Here is a 25,802-nt window from a genome sequence, read left to right on the forward strand (position 1 = left end):
TCCAATAACAACACAAATGTATTAATCATGACAACCACCTGCTCTGCCACTCAAAGCAATGTCCATCACATGGCCATCAACGCGACACATATAGTTCATCACGGTCACCCGACCAGCAGGAGTCACGTGTGTGAGCAGTCCGTGAATGTCGCCGGGCTATGGTGATGCAGTGGTGTGGGTTGGACAAGGGGCGGATGATGATGTCTGTCGTGGAAATCTGTGGAGCGGCACGGAACAAAAGTGGGACGGGTGGCCCAGTGTGGAGCAGGAGCCGCTCGGCGGGGACGAAGGTGGGGAGGAATCCACTGATCCGGTGGAGGCGTGGGGAGGAGGGCGGGACGCCGCGTGAAGCGCGACTCGTGGGAGTGGTGCCAGGCAGAAGGGGCACCTGGGACTCCGTACGCGGGACCCCGGCCGTTGCACCTGGGCTGGGGGGGGATCCGCTGCCCTGCAGGTGGAGCGAGGCCGGGGGGAAGGTGCTCTCGGTCCGGGTGGATGGGACGAATCAATGCGGATGGAGTTGAGGATTCGAGAGGAGGTTTGCGGAGGCGGGGAGGAAGGCGGCTGTTGCGGGACTTGCGGTAACGCTGCCGTGAAGAATAGGGAGCAAAAGACTCGTGTGCCGGGCCCGGTCTGGTATCACGGTAGCGTGGAGGAACCCAGGGCTCTGGTGGAGGTGGAGGCAGGTGGAAAGCAGGGAGCTCCCAATCCTGGGGGTTAGCTTGATTACTCATGGGTGGAGGTGATGGTGCGAGTGGCGGTGGTGGCGATAGTGGCAGTGGAAGCGATGGCAGAAGTGGAGGTTGAGGCAATGGCAGGAGTGAAGGTGGAGTCGATGTCAGCAGTGGGGGTAGAGTTGATATCAGTGGTGGAGGCAATGGCCTGAGTAGAGATGGAGGCGATGGCAGCAGTGGAGTTGAGGATTCGAGAGGAGGTTTGCGGAGGCGGGGAGGAAGGCGGCTGTTGCGGGACTTGCGGTAACGCTGCCGTGAAGAACAGGGAGCAAAAGACTCGTGTGCCGGGCCCGGTCTGGTATCACGGTGGGGTGGAGGAGCCCAGGGCTCTGGTGGAGGTGGAGGCAGGTGGAAAGCAGGGAGCTCCCAATCCTGGGGGTTAGCTTGATTACTCATGGGTGGAGGTGATGGTGCGAGTGGCGGTGGTGGCGATAGTGGCAGTGGAGGCGATGGCAGAAGTGAAGGTTGAGGCAATGGCAGGAGTGAAGGTGGAGTCGATGTCAGCAGTGGGGGTAGAGTTGATATCAGTGGTGGAGGCAATGGCCTGAGTAGAGATGGAGGCGATGGCAGCAGTGGAGCCGATGGCCCGATTGGAGGTGTAGGCGATGGCAGCAGTGGGGGCGATGTCCTGAGTAGACATGGAGGCGATGGCCTGAGTAGAGGTAGAGGCGATGGCCTGAGTAGAGGTGGAGGCGATGGCATGAGTAGAGGTGGAGGCGATGGCCCGAGTAGAGGTGGAGGCGATGGCCCGAGTGGAGGTGGAGGCGATTGCCTGAGTGGAGATGGAGGCGATGGCCTGAGTAGAGGTGGAGGCGATGGCCTGAGTAGAGGTAGAGGCGATGGCCTGAGTTGAGGTGGAGACGATGGCATGAGTAGAGGTGGAGGCGATGGCCTGAGTAGAGGTGGAGGCGATGGCCTGAGTGGAGGTGGAGGCGATGGCCTGAGTAGAGGTGGAGGCGATGGCCCGAGTGGAGGTAGAGGCGATTGCCTGAGTGGAGGTGGAGGCGATGGCCTGAGTAGAGGTGGAGGCGATGGCCTGAGTGGAGGTGGAGGCGATGGCCTGAGTAGAGGTGGAGGCGATGGCCCGAGTGGAGGTGGAGAAGATGGCCCGAGTGGAGGTGGAGGCGATGGCCTGAGTGGAGGTGGAGGCGATGGAAGCAGTGGAGGTGGAGTTGATATCAGTGGGGGAGGCGATGGCCTGAGTAGAGATGGAGACGATGTCCTGAGTGGAGGTGGAGGCGATGGCCTGAGTAGAGGTGGAGGCGATGGCCTGAGTTGAGGTGGAGACGATGGCATGAGTAGAGGTGGAGGCGATGGCCTGAGTAGAGATGGAGGCGATGGCCTGAGTAGAGGTGGAGGCGATGGCCTGAGTAGAGGTGGAGGCGATGGCCCGAGTGGAGGTAGAGGCGATTGCCTGAGTGGAGGTGGAGGCGATGGCCTGAGTAGAGGTGCAGGCGATGGCCTGAGTAGAGGTGGAGGCGATGGCCTGAGTGGAGGTGGAGGCGATGGCCTGAGTAGAGGTGGAGGCGATGGCCCGAGTGGAGGTGGAGAAGATGGCCCGAGTGGAGGTGGAGGCGATGGCCTGAGTGGAGGTGGAGGCGATGGAAGCAGTGGAGGTGGAGTTGATATCAGTGGGGGAGGCGATGGCCTGAGTAGAGATGGAGACGATGGCCTGAGTGGAGGTGGAGGCGATGGCCTGAATAGAGGTGGAGGCGATGGCCCGAGTGGAGGTGGAGGCGATGGCCCGAGTGGAGGTGGAGGCGATGGCCCGAGTGGAGGTGGAGGCGATGGCCCGAGTGGAGGTGGAGGCGATGGAAGCATTGGAGGTGGAGTTGATATCAGTGGGGGAGGCGATGGCCTGAGTAGAGATGGAGGCGATGGCCTGAGTGGAGGTGGAGGCGATGGCAGCGGGGGAGGCGATGGCAGCGGTGGAGGCGATGGCCCGAGTAGAGATGGAGGCAATGGCCCGAGTGGAGGTGGAGGCGATGGCCCCAGTGGGAGCGATGGCCTGAGTGGAGCTGGATTCTTCAGGTGAGGAGCACAGCTCTGCTTGGTGCCGGGGCTGTTTCCCCTCCTCTGCGCCCGCCGCTTTCGTCTCCGCGCCGCGGCCATACGAGCCCAGGGACTCGGTGCTCGGCCGAGACCTCCACCTTTCTTTCTCTGCAGCGCCCGGGAAATCTTCCTCCTTCCGGTCCTCATTCTCATCGCTCTCTGCAAAAGTTACGAAAAACATCAACGGCGTCATTAGCTGAATCTCCCTGCTCCGTGTCTGTGAGTGCGTTGTGATCCTGGGGACAGACTTGCGAGTTTGTTTTTTACGTTTTTGAGCCAGGAGGCCAGGATTGGGAAAAACTTGGGCCACTTTTCATCCAGGCAACTGGAGAGCAGCACAGACTAAGTCTTACTTACCAAACATTTAAACTAACAACAGCATACTCTTTGGTTTCTTTCGGTAAAATCACGTAGATAGAAAAATAACTAATAAAGTGAAACCTTGGATTGCGAGCATAATTCCTTCTGGAAAAGTGCTCTTAATCCAAAGCACTCATATATCAAAGCGAATTTCCCCCATAAGAAATAATGGAAACTCAGATGATTCGTTCCACAAACCAAAAATACCGTATTCATATAAAAAATATTAATACAAAATACCTTTTTATATTTTTATTATTTAATATAAAGTAATCAAATTTATTAATTACATTTAATCGTGGCTGGTGTGAGGGAGACGAGATAGAGGATGGTTATTGTGTAGGACGACTTTCACTTGCAGTACAGTTACTAAAGAACAGTCACTACACATGGACACAAAATAAAAAAATGCTTTACGCACACACACGTATTCACAACACTACAGTACTGTAGTAAACAGTATACACGTAGTCACAACACTATAGTACTGTAGTAAACAGTATACACGTGGTCACAACACTATAGTACTATAGTAAACAAGATAGGTTCGCACGGATGTTGACTATACGAGTGAGGCACACCGACTGAGACCGAGCATGGGAGACGATTACCCACAATCCCGCAGTATACACGTGTCACAACACTATAGTACTATAGTAAACAGTATACACGTGGTCACAACACTATAGTACTGTAGTAAACAGTACACACGTGGTCACAACACTATAGTACTGTAGTAAACAGTATACACGTGGTCACAACACTATAGTACTATAGCAAATACAGTATACACGTGGTCACAACACTACAGTACTATAGTAAACAGTATACACGTGGTCACAACACTATAGTACTGTAGTAAACAGTACACACTTGGTCACAACACTATAGTACTGTAGTAAAGAGTATACACGTGGTCACAACACTATAGTACTGTAGTAAACAGTATACACGTGGTCACACTATAGTACTATAGTAAACAGTACACACGTGGTCACAACACTATAGTACTGTAGTAAACAGTATACACGTGGTCACAACACTATAGTACTGTAGTAAACATTACACACGTGATCACAACACTATAGAACTGTAGTAAACATTACACACGTGGTTACAACACTATAGTACTGTAGCAAACAGTGTACACGTGGTCACAACACTATAGTACTATAGTAAACAGTATACACGTGGTCCCAACACTATAGTACTATAGTAAACAGTATACACGTGGTCCCAACACTATAGTACTATAGTAAACAGTATACACGTGGTCACAACACTACAGTACTATAGTAAACAGTATACACTTGGTCACAACACTATAGTACTGTAGTAAACAGTATACACGTGGTCACAACACTATAGTACCATAGTAAACAGTATACACATGGTCACAACACTATAGTACTATAGGAAACAGTATACACGTGGTCACAACACTATAGTACTATAGTAAACAGTATACACGTGGTCACAACACTATAGTACTGTAGTAAACAGTATACACGTGGTCCCAACACTATAGTACTATAGTAAACAGTATACACGTGGTCACAAGACTATAGTACTGTAGTATACAGTATACACGTGGTCACACCACTACAGTACCATAGTAAACAGTATGCACGTGGTCACAACACTATAGTACTGTAGTAAACAGTATAGACGTGGTCACAACACTATAGTACTATAGTAAACAGTATACACATGGTCACAACACTATAGTACTATAGGAAACAGTATACACGTGGTCACAACACTATAGTACTGTAGTAAACAGTATACACGTGGTCCCAACACTATAGTACTATAGTAAACAGTATACACGTGGTCACAACACTATAGTACTGTAGTATACAGTATACACGTGGTCACAACACTACAGTACTATAGTAAACAGTATGCACGTGGTCACAACACTATAGTACTGTAGTAAACAGTATAGACGTGGTCACAACACTATAGTACTATAGTAAACAGTATACACATGGTCACAACAATATAGTACTATAGTAAACAGTATACACGTGGTCACAACACTATAGTACTGTAGTAAACAGTATACACGTGGTCCCAACACTATAGTACTATAGTAAACAGTATACACGTGGTCACAACACTATAGTACTGTAGTATACAGTATACACGTGGTCACAACACTACAGTACTATAGTAAACAGTATGCACGTGGTCACAACACTATAGTACTGTAGTAAACAGTATAGACGTGGTCACAACACTATAGTACTATAGTAAACAGTATACACATGGTCACAACACTATAGTACTATAGTAAACAGTATACACGTGGTCACAACACTATAGTACTGTAGTAAACAGTATACACGTGGTCACAACACTATAGTACTATAGTAAACAGTATACACATGGTCACAACACTATAGTACTATAGGAAACAGTATACACGTGGTCACAACACTATAGTACTGTAGTAAACAGTATACACGTGGTCCCAACACTATAGTAATGTAGTAAACATTACACACGTGGTCACAACACTATAGTACTGTAGTAAACAGTGTACACGTGGTCACAACACTATAGTACTATAGTAAACAGTAAACACGTGGTCACAACACTATAGTACTATAGTAAACAGTATACACGTGGTCACAACACTATAGTACTGTAGTAAACAATATACACGTGGTCACAACACTATAGTACTATAGTAAACAGTATACACGTGGTCACAACACTATAGTACTGTAGTAAACAGTATACACGTGGTCACAACACTATAGTACTGTAGTAAACAGTATACACGTGGTCACAACACTATAGTACTGTAGTAAACAGTATACACGTGGTCACAACACTATAGTACTGTAGTAAACAGTATAGACGTGGTCACACCACTATAGTACTGTAGTAAACAGTATACACGTGGTCACAACACTATAGTACTGTAGTAAACAGTATACACGTGGTCACACTATAGTACTATAGTAAACAGTATACACGTGGTCACAACACTATAGTACTGTAGTAAACAGTATACACGTGGTCACAACACTATAGTACTGTAGTAAACATTACACACGTGATCACAACACTATAGTACTGTAGTAAACATTACACACGTGGTCACAACACTATAGTACTGTAGCAAACAGTGTACACGTGGTCACAACACTATAGTACTATAGTAAACAGTACACACGTGGTCACACCACTATAGAACTGTAGTAAACAGTATACACGTGGTCACAACATTATAGTACTATAGTAAACAGTATACACGTGGTCACAACACTATAGTACTATAGTAAACAGTATAGACGTGGTCACAAAACTATAGTACTATAGTAAACAGTATACACGTGGTCACAACACTATAGTACTGTAGTAAACAGTATACACGTGGTCCCAACACTATAGTACTATAGTAAACAGTATACACGTGGTCACAACACTATAGTACTGTAGTAAACAGTATACACGTGGTCCCAACACTATAGTACTATAGTAAACAGTATACACGTGGTCACAACTCTACAGTACTATAGTAAACAGTATACACTTGGTCTCAACACTATAGTACTGTAGTAAACAGTATACACGTGGTCACAACACTATAGTACCATAGTAAACAGTATACACATGGTCACAACACTATAGTACTATAGGAAACAGTATACACGTGGTCACAACACTATAGTACTGTAGTAAACAGTATACACGTGGTCCCAACACTATAGTACTATAGTAAACAGTATACACGTGGTCACAACACTATAGTACTATAGTAAACAGTATACACGTGGTCACAACACTATAGTACTATAGTAAACAGTATACACGTGGTCACAACACTATAGTACTGTAGTAAACAGTATACACGTGGTCCCAACACTATAGTACTATAGTAAACAGTATACACGTGGTCACAACACTATAGTACTGTAGTATACAGTATACACGTGGTCACAACACTACAGTACTATAGTAAACAGTATGCACGTGGTCACAACACTATAGTACTGTAGTAAACAGTATAGACGTGGTCACAACACTATAGTACTATAGTAAACAGTATACACATGGTCACAACACTATAGTACTATAGTAAACAGTATACACGTGGTCACAACACTATAGTACTGTAGTAAACAGTATACTCGTGGTCCCAACACTATAGTACTATAGTAAACAGTATACACGTGGTCACAACACTATAGTACTGTAGTATACAGTATACACGTGGTCACACCACTACAGTACTATAGTAAACAGTATGCACGTGGTCACAACACTATAGTACTGTAGTAAACAGTATAGACGTGGTCACAACACTATAGTACTATAGTAAACAGTATACACATGGTCACAACACTATAGTACTATAGTAAACATTATACACGTGGTCACAACACTATAGTACTGTAGTAAACAGTATATACGTGGTCCCAACACTATAGTACTATAGTAAACAGTATACACGTGGTCACAACACTATAGTACTGTAGTAAACAGTATACACGTGGTCCCAACACTATAGTAAACAGTATACACGTGGTCAAAACACTATAGTACTATAGTAAACAGTATACACGTGGTCACAACACTATAGTACTATATTAAACAGTATACACGTGGTCACAACACCATAGTACTGTAGTAAACAGTATACACGTGGTCACAACACAAGCAATCGTCTTCAGGTGAAATAATACAGCAGGCAGACTGCTGAGACAGGAAGAAATGTAGCGAGAGAGCTACTGCAACCAAAGGTTACACTATATACGTTTGTGGTGGGATTTGCAAGTAAATGTAAGATCGCAGAGCAAGCATACCCCGGCTAATCCCTCGGCTACTCCGAGGGGGAGTGGGAGCGGAGGGGCTGCCGTAACGGGCGAGATAGTGGGGGTGAAATTTACAGAGGGTACAAGCTGATAGAAAGAGGATCAAACTCAGCAAACTTAGAAATGTAATGCAACTCATTGAGTCGGCCAACACAACAAATAATACTTTGCCTGGTTGATCACCGTCCTTCTCTGCTTGTGTGTCTCCCTGTGTGGGGAGCGGTGGTGCAGCTGTTAGCGCTACGCTGCGCTATGAACCTGGCGACCCGGGTTCGATTCCCGCTCACGGCCAACACCAGTGACGATTATCTGAACCGGTCCCGGGCCTCCCCTAGGTCGACTCAGCCTCAAATGAGTACCTGGTGCGGTGTGTAAACATCGCCACTAGGGAGACAAAGGCGGTCGGGCGTGGTGCTGGCCACCCACCCCCTCGTGTACTGTTCCGGCCTTCACAGGTGCTCGCTAACAGCACTTGCCCCTACAGTCTGTTCAGGCTATACGGGGGATCTTTGTGTCTCCCTGTCTGTGTTTGGTCTCTCTCTCTCAAATTTAGTTTCACCTGATGACGACTGCTTGAGTTGCAATCGAAACGTCGTATTCTATTATTTTGTTTATTTTTTCTACGTGACTTTACCGAAAGACCATTGAGTAACAACAGTGTTTTTACGAATCACAGCTAAGAGACAAACAACATTATATTTTCTATTAAACATAACATTTTAATAACATGTTAAAAAATACTTTAAATCTCATCACTGCTCCTCATACTCAATCCGTGATCAGTGCCGGATTATCCTCGGAACAAAATAATCATTAGCTGTGGGCCCCGCACTTTCAAGCGCCCCGCGCTAAATGATCTCACCCTATAAATCCCCGTTCAGTGATTCTGTACTTGCTCTATTACTATAGTAAAATTACAATTACTTTACTATGCAAGTTAAAAACTTCGTGCTTTATAATTGTGTTTTTTATTTATTCTGGGCACCTTTATAATATAAGCTACAGGACCCGCACGAGCTTAATCCGGCACTGTCCGGGATACTGTTCCAGTGCCCAACCAGGCTGTTGAAGACACCGTGAGTGGAGTTGAGGGGGATCGGTGGAGGTGTGAAGGGGGCGAGTGATGCCGACGGGCTGCGAGGGGGTCATCCGAGAGGGTGCCCAGTGGGGAGATGAAGCAATGAAATCGCTCCACGTGCAGGTGCTGGGTGGATTACTGCACAGCGGCATCGTGGGAGGTGGCGACGGCTCGTGGAGGTCTCTACCCACTAGTGGATTGACCATGGCTGATGGTGGTGATGATGATGGATGTTGCTCACTCACTTGGCGACGTATGAAACGCCAGAGATGCACGGCGATGTGCAGGGTGTTCAGCAGCATGGTGGAGCTGATGGCCTCCTTGCAGCCGCTGTACAGCTGACCTACAGCGTGGAGCAGAGCAGGGAGCACGCTGTCCACAATGTCCTCACTGTGGCTACTGAACATCGGTCCCCAGGTGGCGACCCCTGCTGATGCAGAGACGTTCTTCACGAGTCCCGAGTAGTTGATCGTGGTGGTGATGGTGTTGGAGGCGTTAATGTCCGAACCCCCACGCCGAGATCCTCCGAGGAGCTCCACCATCGGCTGCGTGAGCAGCAGAACCACAGTGAGGACAGCCGTGAAGATCGCCATGGTGGTGGTGGTGGCGAAGGTCTCTGAAGAACTCGAAGTGGAGGAGCAGCGTGGGGTGAGGTGGTTTCCTCTCCAGGAGCCGACTCCACTCTGACCTCTGCCGTGACGTCACCGGGCCATGACGTCACCGTGACGTCAGAGGTTTCCACGGCTCTTACGTCATTATAGCATTTGGAACGTGGCTGTGCAATGGAACATCAACACGTGATGCACTACAACACTGTATTGTTTATAGAATTGTAATACAATACTAATTATTCACATCTGAGACAGAACATCGGCAGAGGAGGGAGCCTCACTCCTCACTTCTCCCAACCAGCTTAAAAGTCGCTACGAATCTTAACAGCGTTCATTGAAGCTCTGTGGATGTGTAGGCCTTACTTTAACATATATTTCTGTGACCAGTCACTAGCAAATCACCCAGTTATTTCAATGCTAAATTCGCCTAGTTATTTCAATGCTAAATTCTCCTGTTTTGATTTGTACTAAGTGCCTCGGTGAATGTGTATGCTCTGACTTCAACGTAACTATTTCTGTAGCAGTTACAAGCGAGTCACTCAGCCATTTCAATGCTAAATTCTATGCTAATCCCATTGTCAAGGGGTGCCTCTGCGGATGTGTATGCCTTAACTTAGCTATTTCAATGCTAAATTCTATGCTAATTCCTTTTAACAATGGGGGCCTCTGCGGATGTGTATGCTTTAACTTTTAACATAGCTATTTCTGTGACCAGTCACAAGCTAATCATTCAGCCATTTCAATGCTAAATTTTATGCTAATTCCTTCGTCAAGGCTCTTTGTTCCTCTCACACAGCTTAAAAGCCGTGATCTGAACGTGGCTCTTTCACTCCAGCGCTGTCCTACCAGACAGTCTCGCCCCCTTCACCTGATGAAGGCCGCTTGTGTTGTGGCCGAAACGTCGTGAGAATATTATTGTGTTATTTTATTTTATAAATTTATTATTTTATTCTCATTCTACGTGACTTTACCGAAAGAACCAAAGAAGATGTAGGTTTTTACTTTAACATAGCCATTTCCGTGACCAGTCACAAGCTAATCCCTCAGCTATTTGCACAAGCTAATCCCTTAGCTATTTCAATGCTAAATTACTAGTTGCCTCTGTGGATGTGTAGGTTTTGACTTTAACATAGCCATTCCTGTGACCAGTCACAAGCTAATCCCTTAGCTATTTCAATGCTAAATTACTAGTTGCCTCTGTGGATGTGTCGGTTTTGACTTTAACATAGCCAATTCCGTGACCAGTCACAAGCTAATCCCTCAGCTATTGATATGTAAACCCCTTTGTCAAGGTGCCTTACTTCTCCCAACCAGCTTAAAAGTCGCTACGAATCTTAACATCGTTAATTGAAGCTCTGTCGTCCCGACAGTACTGTACCTTTCACCTAAAGACGGCCGCTTGCGTTGTGGCCAAAACGTCGTGAGAATTTTATTGTGTTTTTTTTATTATTTTATTCTCATTCTACGTGACTTTACCGAAAGAACCAAAGAAAATAAAATAATAAAGATATAAAACAATAAAATTCCCCAAATCAAAATTCATATACTGTTGATTTATTCACTCCATCTCCGCAGTGGACACTGCCGGTTGTGTTCCTTCCTTAGCTCCCATTCCCACGTTAGTCTCGACCACCGGCCGTCATCACTTCAAGTTGTGTGTCCTGCCTCACCCCACCTTTCTAAACTAAAATTACGTCCTTAATTATATGAAGTCATATGAAGTCCAATTGACGTGTCCGTCTTCCAGTATCAGTGTAATTCTTAGGATGTGCATCATCTCTACGCTTCCTTGTGCATTTCTAAACATTGGTTCTATTTTCCGTTTGTGATGCATCTGTTTGAAAAAAACGTTCTGCTTAAGGCATATGGCTCAGTTACGTTTCATTATTAAGTTAAGATAACAATAAGCACTTTGTTCTGCCCTGATACACCTCTCTTAATCATTTTCATCCGTCTTCCCCTTCAACAACCGCCCTACGTGTAGATGCACTTCTGTGTTTTCAAGGCTGTGTCCCTGTTCTTTTTGCGTTCAGTTTGTTATTCCCCCGCACCTCCAGTAAAGCATGGTTGGCTGCGTACGGTGCGAAAGAAGTTCACCATGCAAACATACGCTGCGTTGAAAAATGATTCTACTGACTGCAGACCAATCCTGGACAGATTTCTCAATACGAGTGCAATATCGAGGGTACAGATCAATACCAACTGAACACAGATGCTAATTCATGGACGGGTGGCAACTCTAGCCATGCCCATGCAAACATACACAACATCTTGACCATGAATCGCCTATGCGGCAGATTAAATGTCAAGCATTATACATTGAATTTCGATCTACTTTTGTTCGTTTTGATTTATTTTGGCGCAGTTTCAAGTAAGTATTTTTAATAGAATTATTATATTGCCATTTACTGTATAATTGTGATAATAGACCAAGCACTGAGACATTGCCCAGGGTTGGTCTACAATCGAAAAGGTGGCAACCCCATAGCACACCCTCATGTGTTCCAGTGTTAACACATCGTATGTTTGTATCTTGAAATTCTTTCGCACCGTACGTAGCCCACCGCTCCCCCCACCACACACGTGCACAGCAGCTCCAGAGAGCGACTTTTGGGTCAGAGGTAGCCGCATTGTACTGGGGCCGTTCATAAATGAGGGGGGGGGGGGTGAGAAATGTGACGTCACATCAAAATGCGCAACTTTAAATAAATATAGACAACACGTTCTACGTAATTAAATAGACTTTTTAATAAATATTTTCTCCTACAACATCAGAGTGCAGCGCCACATTAAATAAGCACCACGATGACAATAGTTTAAAGCGATATGAAGCATGTTTTATTTTGGGGGGGGGGCACAGCTTTGTACCGTCATATTTGAGGGGGGGCTCTGACTCTTTGTGACGCCGCGTGACGATGGGAGGGGGGGTCAAAAATCGTCTAAAATCGCGTGACGTCATTTATGGACGGCCCCCACAGCGTGAAATAGCGCAACAAACCGAACCCGCGTACAGCGAGGGAAGCCCTGGCTGGTTTATCATTCATTAATCTCCAGTTCAGTCACAAACGAATCTCTTAGAGCCGAAGGCGCGATCCAGTATCACGTTGGCATGCCGTGTCAACCCGTACGGGGTTACCCCGTATTGGTGTACAGGGAGATTGAGTTCTCAGGTCCATACGGCTTACTAGAGCCGTTTCAAAACGGGCAAAACAATGTTTTGTGTTTCTCCCCTTGTGATGGGACTTTGTAGGATGAACGTTGAGATTTGTAAGGGGCACGGGGTGACCAATAAGGTCTGAATTGGTCTGTAATAAGAGAGGCAATGGTTAGGGGTTGACAGGTGTGCGTTGGCACTGCGTGCCACGTCGCGTTGTCATACAGCTGACACTCCGATGAGCAATGATTCGGCGACGCACGGTGCCAAAGGGGCCGTCCATAAATGACGTCACGCGACTTCTGACGATTTTTGACCCCACCCCCCCATTGTCACACGGCGTCACAAAAAGTCAGACCCCCCCCTCAAATATGACGTCACAAAGCTCTGGCCCCCCTCCCACCAAATAAAACATGCTTCAAATCGCTTTAAACTATTGTCATTGTAGTGCGTATTTAATGTGGCGCTGCACTCTGATGTTGTAGGAGAAAACATTTATTAAAAAGTATATTTAATTAAGTAGAACGTGTCGTCTATATTTACTTAAAGTTGCGCATTTTGATGTGACGTCACATTTCTCACCCCCCCCCCCCCCTCGTCACACATCGTCACAAATGTCTGATCGCCCCCCCCCCCAGGTGCGTGACGTCATTTATGGACGGCCCCAAAGACGTTCAACATTCGTGCGTATCCGCCGTGATGTGGGGCGAAGTAATATTCTAATCTTATTATCCGCGATGCCTGCAGGATTAGCTTTTTTCTTCTTCGTCTTCCAAAGCAGATTATTAATGAGAATATTGATGGAATTTCCCCCAGTGCATGTTGGCTGGGGAAGGGCTGTTTAAGACCCGCGGTGAACCCGCTCATCTCCACGTATCGGCATGAAATGATAAAATCGCAGATTTTCGGAAGCGCGTTCGTTTCAAGTGGATGCTTGTTGTCAACACCGCCATATTGACAGCACTCGCAATCATCCCATACTCAATTGAAACTCTTCTTAAGTAATTGCTTATTGTGTTTAGTTCCTTGTCCTTATCTCATACCTCCGATTAGCACGGTGGGCTACGTACGGTGCGAAAGAATTTCAAGATACAAACATACGATGTGTTAACACTGGAACACATGAGGGTGTGCTATGGGGTTGCCACCTTTTCGATTGTAGACCAACCCTGGGCAATGTCTCAGTGCTTGGTCTATTATCATAATTATACAGTAAATGACAATACAATAATTGTATAAAAAATACTTACTTGAAACTGCTCTAAAATCAATCAAAACGAACAAAAGTAGATCGGAATTCAATGTAAAATGCTTGACATTTAATCTGCCGCATAGGCGATTCATGGTCAAGATGTTGTGTATGTTTGTATGGGCATGGCTAGAGTTGCCAACCGTCCGAGAAATAGCATCTGTGTTCAGGTCGTATTGATCTGTACCCTCGATATTGCACTCGTATTGAGAAATCTGTCCAGGTTTGGTCTGCTATCAGTAGAATCATTTTTCAACGCAGCGTATGTTTGCATGGTGAACTTCTTTCGCACCGTACGCTGCCAACCATGCTTTAATGGAGGTGCGGGGGAATGACAAACTGAACGCAAAAAGAACAGGGACACAGCCTTGAAAACACAGAAGTGCATTTGCACGTAGGGCGGTTGTTGAAGGGGAAGAGGGATGAAAATGATTAAGAGAGGCGTATCAGGGCAGAGCAAAGTGCTTATTATTATCTTAACTTAATAATGAAACGTAACTGAGCCATATGCCTTAAGCAGAACGTTTTTTTCAAACAGATGCATCACAAACAGAAAATATAACCAATGTTTAGAAATGCACAAGGAAGCGTAGAGATGATGCGCATCCTAAGAACAACACTGATACTGGAAGACGGACACGTCAATTGGACTTCATATGCAAATTAAGGACGTAATTTTAGTTTAGAAAGGTGGGGTGAGGCAGGACACACAACTTGAAGTGATGACGGCCGGTGGTCGAGACTAACGTGGGAATGGGAGCTAAGGAAGGAACACAACCGGCAGTGTCCACTGCGGATATGGAGTGAATAAATCAACAGTATATGAATTTTGATTTGGAGAATTTTATTGTTTTATATCTTTATTATTTTATTTTCTTTGGTTCTTTCGGTAAAGTCACGTAGAATGAGAATAAAATAATAAAATGACACGATAAAATTCTCACGACGTTTTGGCCACAACGCAAGCGGCCGTCTTTAGGTGAAAGGTACAGAACTGTCGGGACGACAGAGCTTCAATTAACGATGTTAAGATTCGTAGAGACTTTTAAGCTGGTTGGGATAAGTAAGGCACCTTGACAAAGGGGTTTACATATCAATAGCTGAGGGATTAGCTTGTGACTGGTCACGGAATTGGCTATGTTAAAGTCAAAACCTACACATCCACAGAGGCAACTAGTAATTTAGCATTGAAATAGCTAAGGGATTAGCTTGTGACTGGTCACAGGAATGGCTATGTTAAAGTTAAAACCTACACATCCACAGAGGCAACTAGTAATTTAGCATTGAAATAGCTAAGGGATTGGTTTGTGCAAATAGCTGAGGGATTATCTTTATTATTTTATTGTTTCCCTTCTACGTGACTTTACCGAAAGAACCAAGAATATAGTATATGAATTAGATCATTTATTTATTTTGCTAACTTTACAATTAATCGTACATTTTAATTGTACTAGTTTAATGTCTTCAGGTTTAGTTTCTAATTCTCTAGGATAAAACAAGTTATTTTGTCAAAAAGAATGACGTTAATTGGCGCATACATTGAAAGTGCAATTTTAAATGAACCGTGTCAGTCTTCAAATACTGTTCTGGTTATTCCCACCTTGTTGGTGTCCCTATTGTCTCCTGCACCCACTAACAACGGAGTTATTGTTGGGATGGAGAGAAGCACAGCCAGCAGCCAGCCAGGAAACTCGAGACATAGAATATATTAATAGCAGCATGACTTACACTGCTACAGCAGCGAGGTGGTCATGTAACTATTTACATTCTCTGTGTCGCAAACATTAAATGGCAACTAATCTTTCCGTGGTACGCTTGTCCCCACGATTTGAGGACCAATTCCTTAGCGAAGGATTTACTACCAATTGAAGGATGATACAAGTGAAATGTGAAGTGGTAAGATTGATCTTAGATCATTGCAAGCCAATCCCAGATTCTGAGTGCGGAGTGACTCGGCAGGGCCGACGGCGTGAGCCTGGCACCTTGGGAGTTGTCATGGACAGGGAGCAATGAGGCCGCGTTACCGGTTGTCTTAGTTTTGGGGAATTCTGTGTCCAGAACTCTGGTCCACAGTAACGATGAAACAAACACAATGTAGAAAAAAAGAACAGTTGCAACTCTTGCAGGAAAATGAAAGGTATTTTATTACAAAAAACAAACATCATTTACCATTCACACAAACAGTATAGTATTATAGTAGTTCGAAAATTAGACTGTGGAAAAGTCATATGTAATGATGAAAAATAATTAAAGATAACATTTATCATTATCTTATTGCAATATATGAACGTGTAATGGCAAATTAAAACGATGCGATACAATTTGACACTCCTTTACAGCGATAGACTTAATCCAATGAAGTTGAATGTGAACGCTGAAACACGTAAATATTACTGAACATAGCGTGGATAGAAGAAACTGCTCTTTGTTTTTTTCGGTAAAGTCACGTAGAAATAAGAAATAATAAAATAAAATTACAGAATAGCATATTCCCTGGCAGTAGCTACGAGCAGATGCCAGGGGCAGCCAGAAGCGTCCAGAATGACGCAGCTGCTCCCAGGGGCTTACATCATCCGCCCAGAATCAAGAGCGTGACTCGTGTCTCAGGCTGCAGTTTATGACAAGTTCACTACAATAGCATTTAGTCCACCCTGCCAATGTGTAAGTATCAAACCATAACATTACGTATATTTTAAAAATAACCATTGTACAGAATTGATAGTTTTTTATTAATTAAGTTAAATGAAAGGGACATTCGTTGTTTTTGTGTGACTCAGTCTTTCCTGATAAGGCTGATGATGTCATTGTGCTGTGTAAGCGAGAATTTATGTTTCGGTTTGTATCACCCTTCAAAGTGTAGTAATTTCAGTTAAATATAGAAGAGCACATCACTCTGTTTTACATTCATTATGAGTGCTGAGTGAATTCCATGGCAGTAAACTGCTCACAAACTGCACCCTGAGACACGAGTCACGCTCTAGATTCTGTGCGGATGGAGGAAGTCCCTGGGAGCAGCTGCGTCATTCTGGACGCTTCTGGCTCCCCCTGGCATCTGCTCGTAGCTACTGCCAGGGCTATAAAAGCAGCTCCTGTAGCTGCACTGGCAGAACATCGGCGGAGGAGGGAGCAGCGCTCACAGCTGAAGCGAGCCTCACTGTGAACCACATCAACAAGCATGGCCCTGAGTGTTTACTTCCCTGCGATGCACGTGATGGAGAGGAGCGTCTGGCCAGGCTGGCCGGTCTGGAACCCCCGCGGTGAAAGTCTCTTCCAGCAGCTGCAGCGAGACATGAGGAGCGAGATCGAGAGGATGGAGAGAATCTTCCGTGGAGTCGATCAGCTCAGCAGCCACACGCGGGCCCCGGGCAGCCACGGAGACGCACTGCTGCAGCAGCCGGCCGTGAGCAGTGGGTTCCAGATTGAAGATCCACAGGAGCAGGGAGGCGGGTTTGTCGCGTCCCTGGACGTGCAGGACTTCTCCCCACAGGACCTGGCCGTGAAGGTGTCTGGAGACAAGCTGGTGGTGGCCGGACGGCGCGAGGTGAAGAGCGGAGAAGTCAGCAGCGGCAGCTACAGCCACAGCTGCCAGGAGTTCCACAGGGAGACGCAGCTGCCCAGGGACGTGGACCCGCAGAGCGTGAGCTGCTGCTTGACTGAAGACGGGAAGCTGAAGTTCAAGGCTCAGCGCCGCGCCCTCCCTGCAGCGGCCGAGAGGGTGGTGGTCATTGAGCAGCCAGCGACAGCGACTCCTGGCACGGCCTCTCAGTCCACTGGCACCACTCACGCGTAGAGTGGCGCCTGGAGGATCCATTCCAGCAACCTGCTTTATTGATGTTTTAATTGTATTGATATTTAGTTAAATCAGTTTCTTCTATCCACGCAATGTTCAGTAATATTTACGTGTTTCAGCGTTCACATTCAACTTCATTGGATTAGGTGTTTATTTTCCACAGTCTAATTTTCGAACTACTATAATATATACTGTTTGTGTGAATGGTAATGATGTTTGTTTTTTGTATTAAAATGCCTTTCAATTTCCTGTAACAGTTGCAACTGTTCTTTTTTCTACATTGTGTTTGTTTCATCGTTACTGTGGATCAGAGTTCTGGACACAGAATTCCCCAAAACTAAGACAACCGGTAAAACGGCCTCATTGCTCCCTGTCCATGACAACTCCCAAGGTGCCAGGCTCACGCCGTCGGCCCTGCCGAGTCACTCCGAACTCAGAATCTGGGATTGGCTTGCAATGATCTAAGGTCAATCTTACCACTTCACATTTCACTTTTATCATCCTTCAATTGGTAGTAAATCCGTCGCTAAGGAATTGGCCCTCAAATCGTGGGGACAATCGTACCACAGAAAAATTAGTTTCCATTTAATGTTTGCGGCACAGAGAATGTAACTAGTTACATGATAACATCGCTGCTGTAGCAGTGTAAGTCACGCTGCTATTAAAATATTCTATGTCTCGAGTTTCCTGGCTGGCTGCTGGCTGTGCTTCTCTCCACCCCAACAATAACTCCGTTGTTAGTGGGTGCAGGAGACAATAGGGACACCAACAAGGTGGGAATAACCAGAACAGTATTTGAAGACTCACACGGTTAATTTAAAATTTCACTTTCAATGTATGCGACAATTAACGTCATTATTTTTGACAAAATAACTTGTTTTATCCTAGAGAATTAGAAACTAAAGCTGAAGACATTAAACTAGCGCAATTAAAATGTACGATTGATTGTAAAGTTAGCAAAATAAATAAATGATCTAATTCATATACTATATTCTTGGTTCTTTCGGTAAAGTCACCAAGAAGGGAAACAATACATTAATAAAGATATAAAACAATAAAATTCTCACAAATCAAAATTCATATACTGTTGATTTATTCACTCCATCTCCGCACTTGACACTGCCGGTTGTGTCCCTCCTTAGCTCCCATTCCCACGTTAGTCTCGACCACCGGCCGTCATCACTTCAAGTTGTGTGTCCTGCCTCACCCCACCTTTCTAAACTAAAATTACGTCCTTAATTTGCATATGATGTCCAATTGACTTGTCCCTCTTCCAGTATCAGTGTAATTCTTAGGATGTGCATCATCTCTACGCTTCCTTGTGCATTTCTAAACATTGGTTCTATTTTCCGTTTGTGATGAATCTGTTTGAAAAAAACGTTGTGCTTAAGGTATATGGCTCAGTTATGTTTCATTATTAAGTTAAGATAACAATAAGCACTTTGCTCTGCCCTGATACACCTCTCTTAATCATTTTCATTCCTCTTCCCTTCAACAACCGCCCTACGTGTAGATGCACTTCTGTGTTTTCAAGGCTGTGTCCCTGTTCTTTTTGCGTTCAGTTTGTTATTCACCCGCACCTCCAGTAAAGCATGGTTGGCTGCGTACGGTGCGAAAGAAGTTCACCATGCAAACATACGCTGCGTTGAAAAATTATTCTACTGACTGCAGACCAAACCTGGACAGATTTCTCAATACGAGTGCAATATCGAGGGTACAGATCAATACCACCTGAACACAGATGCTAATTCCCGGACGGGTTGCAACTCTAGCCATGCCCATGCAAACATACACAACATCTTGACCATGAATCGCCTATGCGGCAGATTAAATGTCAAGCATTTAACATTGAATTCCGATCTACTTTTGTTCGTTTTGATTTATTTTGGCGCAGCTTCAAGTAAGTATTTTTGATATAATTATTGTATTGTCATTTACTGTATAATTATGATAATAGACCAAGCACTGAGACATTTTCCAGGGTTGGTCTACAATCGAAAAGGTGGCAACCCCATAGCACACCCTCGTGTTCCACTGTGAAGCACATCAACAAGCATGGCCCTGAGTGTTTTCTTCCCTGCGATGCACGTGATGGAGAGGAGCGTCTGGCCAGGCTGGCCGATCTGGAACCCCCGCGGTGAAAGTCTCTTCCAGCAGCTGCAGCGAGACATGAGGAGCGAGATCGAGAGGATGGAGAGAATCTTCCGTGGAGTCGATCAGCTCAGCAGCCACACGCGGGCTCCGGGCAGCCTCGGAGACGCACTGCTGCAGCAGCCGGCCGTGAGCAGTGGGTTCCAGATTGAAGATCCACAGGAGCAGAGAGGCGGGTTTGTCGCGTCCCTGGACGTGCAGGACTTCTCCCCACTTGACCTGGCCGTGAAGGTGTCTGGAGACAAGCTGGTGGTGGCCGGATGGCGCGAGGTGAAGAGCGGAGAAGTCAGCAGCGGCAGCTACAGCCACAGCTGCCAGGAGTTCCACAGGGAGACGCAGCTGCCCAGGGACGTGGACCCGCAGAGCGTGAGCTGCTGCTTGACTGAAGACGGGAAGCTGAAGTTCAAGGCTCAGCGCCGCGCCCTCCCTGCAGCGGCCGAGAGGGTGGTGGTCATTGAGCAGCCAGCGACAGCGACTCCTGGCACGGCCTCTCAGTCCACTGGCACCACTCACGCGTAGAGTGACGCCTGGAGCATCCGTTCCAGCAACCTGCTATATTGACGTTTCAATTGTGTGGATATTTAGTTTGACCGTCCCTCTGTGCTGCATTATATTGTTTCCAAACTTGACTAAATCTTGTTCAATTTGACGTGCTTCTCCATCTCTCTGTGTTTCCTCTCTCTCTTAAATTTAGCTATTCTATACCTGATGATGATTGCTTGCGTTGCAATCGAAACGTCGTATGCTATTCTGTAATTTTATTTTATTATTTCTTATTTCTACGTGACTTTACCGAAAAAACCAAAGAGCAGTTTCTTCTATCCACGTTATGTTCAGTAATATTTACGTGTTTCAGCGTTCACATTCAACTTCATTGGATTAAGTGTATCGTTGTAAAGGATTGTCAAATTGTGTCGCATCTTTTAATTTGCCATTACACGTTCATATATTGCAATAAGATAATGATAAATGTTATCTTCAATTATTTTTCATCATTACACATGACTATTTTCCACAGTCTAATTTTCGAACTGCTATAATACTATACTGTTTGTGTGAATGGTAAATGATGTTTGTTTTTTGTAATAAAATACCTTTCAATTTCCTGCAACAGTTGCAACTGTTTTTTTTCTACATTGTGTTTGATTCATCGTTACTGTGGATCACAGTTCTGGACACATAATTCCCCAAAACTAAGACAACCGGTAACGCGGCCTCATTGTTCCCTGTCCATGACAACTCCCAAGGTGCCAGGCTCACGCCGTCGGCCCTGCCGAGTCACTCCGCACTCAGAATTTGGGATTGGCTTGCAATGATCTAAGATCAATCTTACCACTTCACATTTCACTTTTATCATCCTTCAATTGGTAGTAAATCCTTCGCTAAGGAATTGGTCCTCAAATCGTGGGGACAAGCGTACCACAGAAAGATTAGTTGCCATTTAATGTTTGCGAGACAGAGAATGTAAATAGTTACATGACAACATCGCTGGTGTAGCAGTGTAAGTCACGCTGCTATTAATATGTTCTATGTCTCGAGTTTCCTGGCTGGCTGATGGCTGTGCTTCTCTCCAGCCCAACAATAACTCCGTTGTTAGTGGGTGCAGGAGACAATAGGGACACCAACAAGGTGGGCATAACCAGAACAGTATTTGAAGACTGACACGGTTCATTTAAAATTGCACTTTCAATGTATGCGCCAATTAACGTCATTCTTTTTGACAAAATAACTTGTTTTATCCTAGAGAATTAGAAACTAAACCTGAAGACATTAAACTAGCACAATTAAAATGTACGAATGAATGTAAAGTTAGCAAAATAAATAAATTATCTAATTCATATACTATATTCTTGGTTATTTCGGTAAAGTCACGTAGAAGGGAAACAATAAAATAATAAAGATATAAAACAATAAAATTCTCACAAATCACAATTCATATATTGTTGATTTATTCACTCCATCTCCGCAGTGGACACTGCCGGTTGTGTTCCCTCCTTAGCTCCCATTCCCACGTTAGTCTCGACCACCGGCCGTCATCACTTCAAGTTGTGTGTCCTGCCTCACCCCACCTTTATAAACTAAAATTACGTCCTTAATTTGCATATGATGTCCAATTGACGTGTCCGTCTTCCAGTATCAGTGTTATTCTGAGGATGTGCATCATGTCTAGGCTTCCTTTTGCATTTCTCAACATTGGTTCTATTTTCCGTTTGTGATGCATCTGTTTGAAAAAAACGTTCTGCTTAAGGCATGTGGCTCAGTTACGTTTCATTATTAAGTTAAGATAACAATAAGCACTTTGCTCTGCCCTGATACGCCTCTCTTGATCATTTTCATCCCTCTTCCCTTTCAACAACCGCCCTACGTGTAGATGCACTTCTGTGTTTTCAAGGCTGTGTCCCTGTTCTTTTTGCGTTCAGTTTGTTATTCCCCCGCACCTCCAGTAAAGCATGGTTGGCTGCGTACGGTGCGAAAGAAGTTCACCATGCAAACATACGCTGCGTTGAAAAATTATTCTACTGACTGCAGACCAAACCTGGACAGATTTCTCAATACGAGTGCAATATCGAGGGTACAGATCAATACCACCTGAACACAGATGCTAATTCCCGGACGGGTTGCAACTCTAGCCATGCCCATGCAAACATACACAACATCTTGACCATGAATCACCTATGCGGCAGATTAAATGTCAAGCATTTTACATTGAATTCCGATCTACTTTTGTTCGTTTTGATTTATTTTGCGCAGCTTCAAGTAAGTATTTTTGATATAATTATTGTATTGCCATTTACTGTATAATTATGATAATAGACCAAGCACTGAGACATTTCGCAGGGTTGGTCTACAATCGAAAAGGTGGCAACCCCATAGCACACCCTCATGTGTTCCAGTGTTAACACATCGTATGTTTGTATCTTGAACTTCTTTCGCACCGTACGTAGCCCACCGTGCTAATCGGAGGAATGAGGTGAGCGGGAATCGAACTCGTGTAGTCGGGGTTCGTAGCGCAGTGCGCTAACCGCTGCGCCACCGCTCCCCCCACCACACACGCGCACAGCAACTCCAGAGAGCGACTTTTGGGTCAGAGGTAGCCGCATTGCACTGGGGCCGTCCATAAATGACGTCACGCACCTGGGGGGGGGGGTCAGACATTTGTGACGATGTGTGACGATGGGGGGGGGGGGTGGATTGAGAAATGTGACGTCACATCAAAATGCGCAACTTTAAATAAATATAGACTACACGTTCTACATAATTAAATAGACTTTTTAAATAAATATTTTCTCCCATAACATCAGAGTGCAGCGCCACATTAAATACGCACTACAATGACAATAGTTTAAAGCGATTTGAAACATGTTTTATATTTGGGGCGTGGGGGGGGGCAGAGCTTTGTGACGTCATATTTGAGGGGGGGTCTGATTTTTTGTGACGCCGCGTGACGATGGGGGGGGGGGGGTCAAAAATCGCGTGACGTCATTTATGGACAGCCCCCACAGCGTGAAATAGCGCAACAAACCAAACCCGCGTACAGCGAGGAAGCCCTGGCTGGTTTATCATTCATTAATCTCCAGTTCAGTCACAAACGAATCTCTTAGAGCCGAAGGCGCGATCCAGTATTACCTTGGCATGCCGTGTCAACCCGTGCCGGGTTACACCGTATTGGTGTACAGGGAGATTGAGTTCTCAGGTCCATACGGCTTACTAGAGCCGTTTCAAAACGGGCAAAACAATGTTTTATGTTTCTCCCCTTGTAATGGGACTTTGTAGGATGAACGTTGAGATTTGTAAGGGGCACGGGGTGACCAATAAGGTCTGAATTGGTCTGTAATAAGAGAGGCAATGGTTAGGGGTTGACAGGTGTGCGTTGGCACTGCGTGCCACGTCGCGTTGTCATACAGCTGACACTCCGATGAGCAATGATTCGGAGACGCACGGTGCCAATGGGGCCGTCCATAAATGACGTCACGCGATTTTGGACGATTTTTGACCCCCACCCCCCCCCCCCCCATTGTCACACGGCGTCACAAAAAGTCAGACCCCCCCCTCAAATATGACGTCACAAAGCTCTGCCCCCCCCCAAAAAAAATATATGTATAAAACACGCTTCAAATCGCTTTAAACTATTGTCATTGTATTCTTGGTTCTTTCGGTAAAGTCACGTAGAAGGGAAACAATAAAATAAATAAAATATGAAACGATAATCATTGTTTTTTTGTTTCCCTTCTACGTGACTTTACCGAAAGAACCAAGAATATGAATCCCTGCAGTCACGAAAGCTTTAAATCAAAATTTATTGTCATTGTAGTGCGCTTTTAATGTGGCGCTGCACTGATGTTGTAGGAGAAACCATTTATTAAAAAGTCTATTTAATTAAGTAGAACGTGTTGTCTATATTTATTTAAAGTTGCGCATTTTGAGGTGACGTCACATTTCTCAGCCCCCCCCCCCCGTCACACATCGTCACAAATATCTGACCCCGATGCCTGCAGGATTAGCTTTTTTCTTCTTCGTCTTCCAAAGCAGATAAGTAATGAGAATATTGATGGAATTTCCCCCAGTGCATGTTGGCTGTGGAAGGGGCTGTTTAAGACCAGCGGTGAACCCGCTCATCTCCACGTATCCGCATGAAATGATAAAATCGCGGATTTTAGGAAGCGCGTTCGTTTCAAGTGGATGCTTGTTGTCAACACCGCCACATTGACAGCACTCGCAACCATCCCATACTCAATTGAAAACTCTTCTTAAGTAATTGCTCATTGTGTTTAGTTTCTTGTCCTTACCTCATACCTCCGATTAGCACGGTGGGCTACGTACGGTGCGAAAGAAGTTCAAGTTACAAACATACGATGTGTTAACACTGGAACACATGAGGGTGTGCTATGGGGTTGCCACCTATTCGATTGTAGACCAACCCTGGGCAATGTCTCAGTGCTTGGTCTATTATCATAATTATACAGTAAATGACTATACAATAATTTTATCAAACATACTTACTTGAAACTGCGCCAAAATAAATCAAAACGAACAAAAGTAGATCGGAATTCAATGTAAAATGCTTGACATTTAATCTGCCGCATAGGCGATTCATGGTCAAGATGTTGTGTATGTTTGCATTGGCACCCGTCCGGTAATTAGCATCTGTGTTCAGGTGGTATTGATCTGTACCCTCGATATTGCACTCGTATTGAGAAATGTGTCCAGGTTTGGTCTGCAGTCAGTAGAATCATTTTTCAACGCAGCGTATGTTTGCATGGTGAACTTCTTTCGCACCGTACGCAGCCAACCATGCTTTAATGGAGGTGCGGGGGAGTAACAAACTGAACGCAAAAAGAACAGGGACACAGCCTTGAAAACACAGAAGTGCATTTACACGTAGGGCGGTTGTTGAATGGGAAGAGGGATGAAAATTATTAAGAGAGGCGTATCAGGGCAGAGCAAAGTGCTTATTGTTATCTTAACTTAATAATGAAACGTAACTGAGCCACATGCCTTAAGCAGAACGTTTTTTTTCAAACAGATGCATCATAAACGGAAAATAGAACCAATGTTTAGAAATGCACAAGGAAGCGTAGAGATGATGCACATCCTAAGAAAAACACTGATACTGGAAGACGGACACGTCAATTGGACATCATATGCAAATTAAGGACGTAATTTTAGTTTAGAAAGGTGGGGTGAGGCAGGACACACAACTTGAAGTGATGACGGCCGGTGGTCGAGACTAACGTGGGAATGGGAGCTAAGGAGGGAACACAACCGGCAGCGTCAACTGCGAAGATGGAGTGAA

At 45.1% G+C, this 25,802-nt stretch overlaps 1 protein-coding gene across 1 annotated transcript; it reads right to left on the reverse strand.

Moving 5' to 3' along the window:
* Window positions 1-24,625, reverse strand: LOC142906425 (uncharacterized). Its single transcript, XM_076054117.1, has 3 exons — window positions 24,607-24,625; window positions 9,299-9,439; window positions 1-2,945 (listed from the first exon to the last, which is right to left on the reverse strand). Exons 1-3 carry the CDS (start codon window positions 24,623-24,625, stop codon window positions 1,123-1,125), a joined length of 1,983 nt encoding a protein of 660 aa, XP_075910232.1. The 3' UTR covers window positions 1-1,122.
* Between the last annotated feature and the right edge of the window lie 1,177 nt (window positions 24,626-25,802).

This window comes from Petromyzon marinus, chromosome 4, assembly GCF_048934315.1.
Source record: "Petromyzon marinus isolate PM22_M1 ecotype Great Lakes invasive population chromosome 4, UKy_Petmar_22M1.pri1.0, whole genome shotgun sequence".
Taxonomy (NCBI): Eukaryota; Metazoa; Chordata; class Hyperoartia; order Petromyzontiformes; family Petromyzontidae; genus Petromyzon; species Petromyzon marinus.

Bases quoted from the DNA above. Each gene is read 5' to 3' on its own strand.
- LOC142906425 (XM_076054117.1), bottom strand. The intron at 2,946-9,298 runs GTGAGTGAGCAA...TAACTTTTGCAG, and splicing joins GGCGTTTCATACGTCGCCAA to AGAGCGATGAGAATGAGGAC.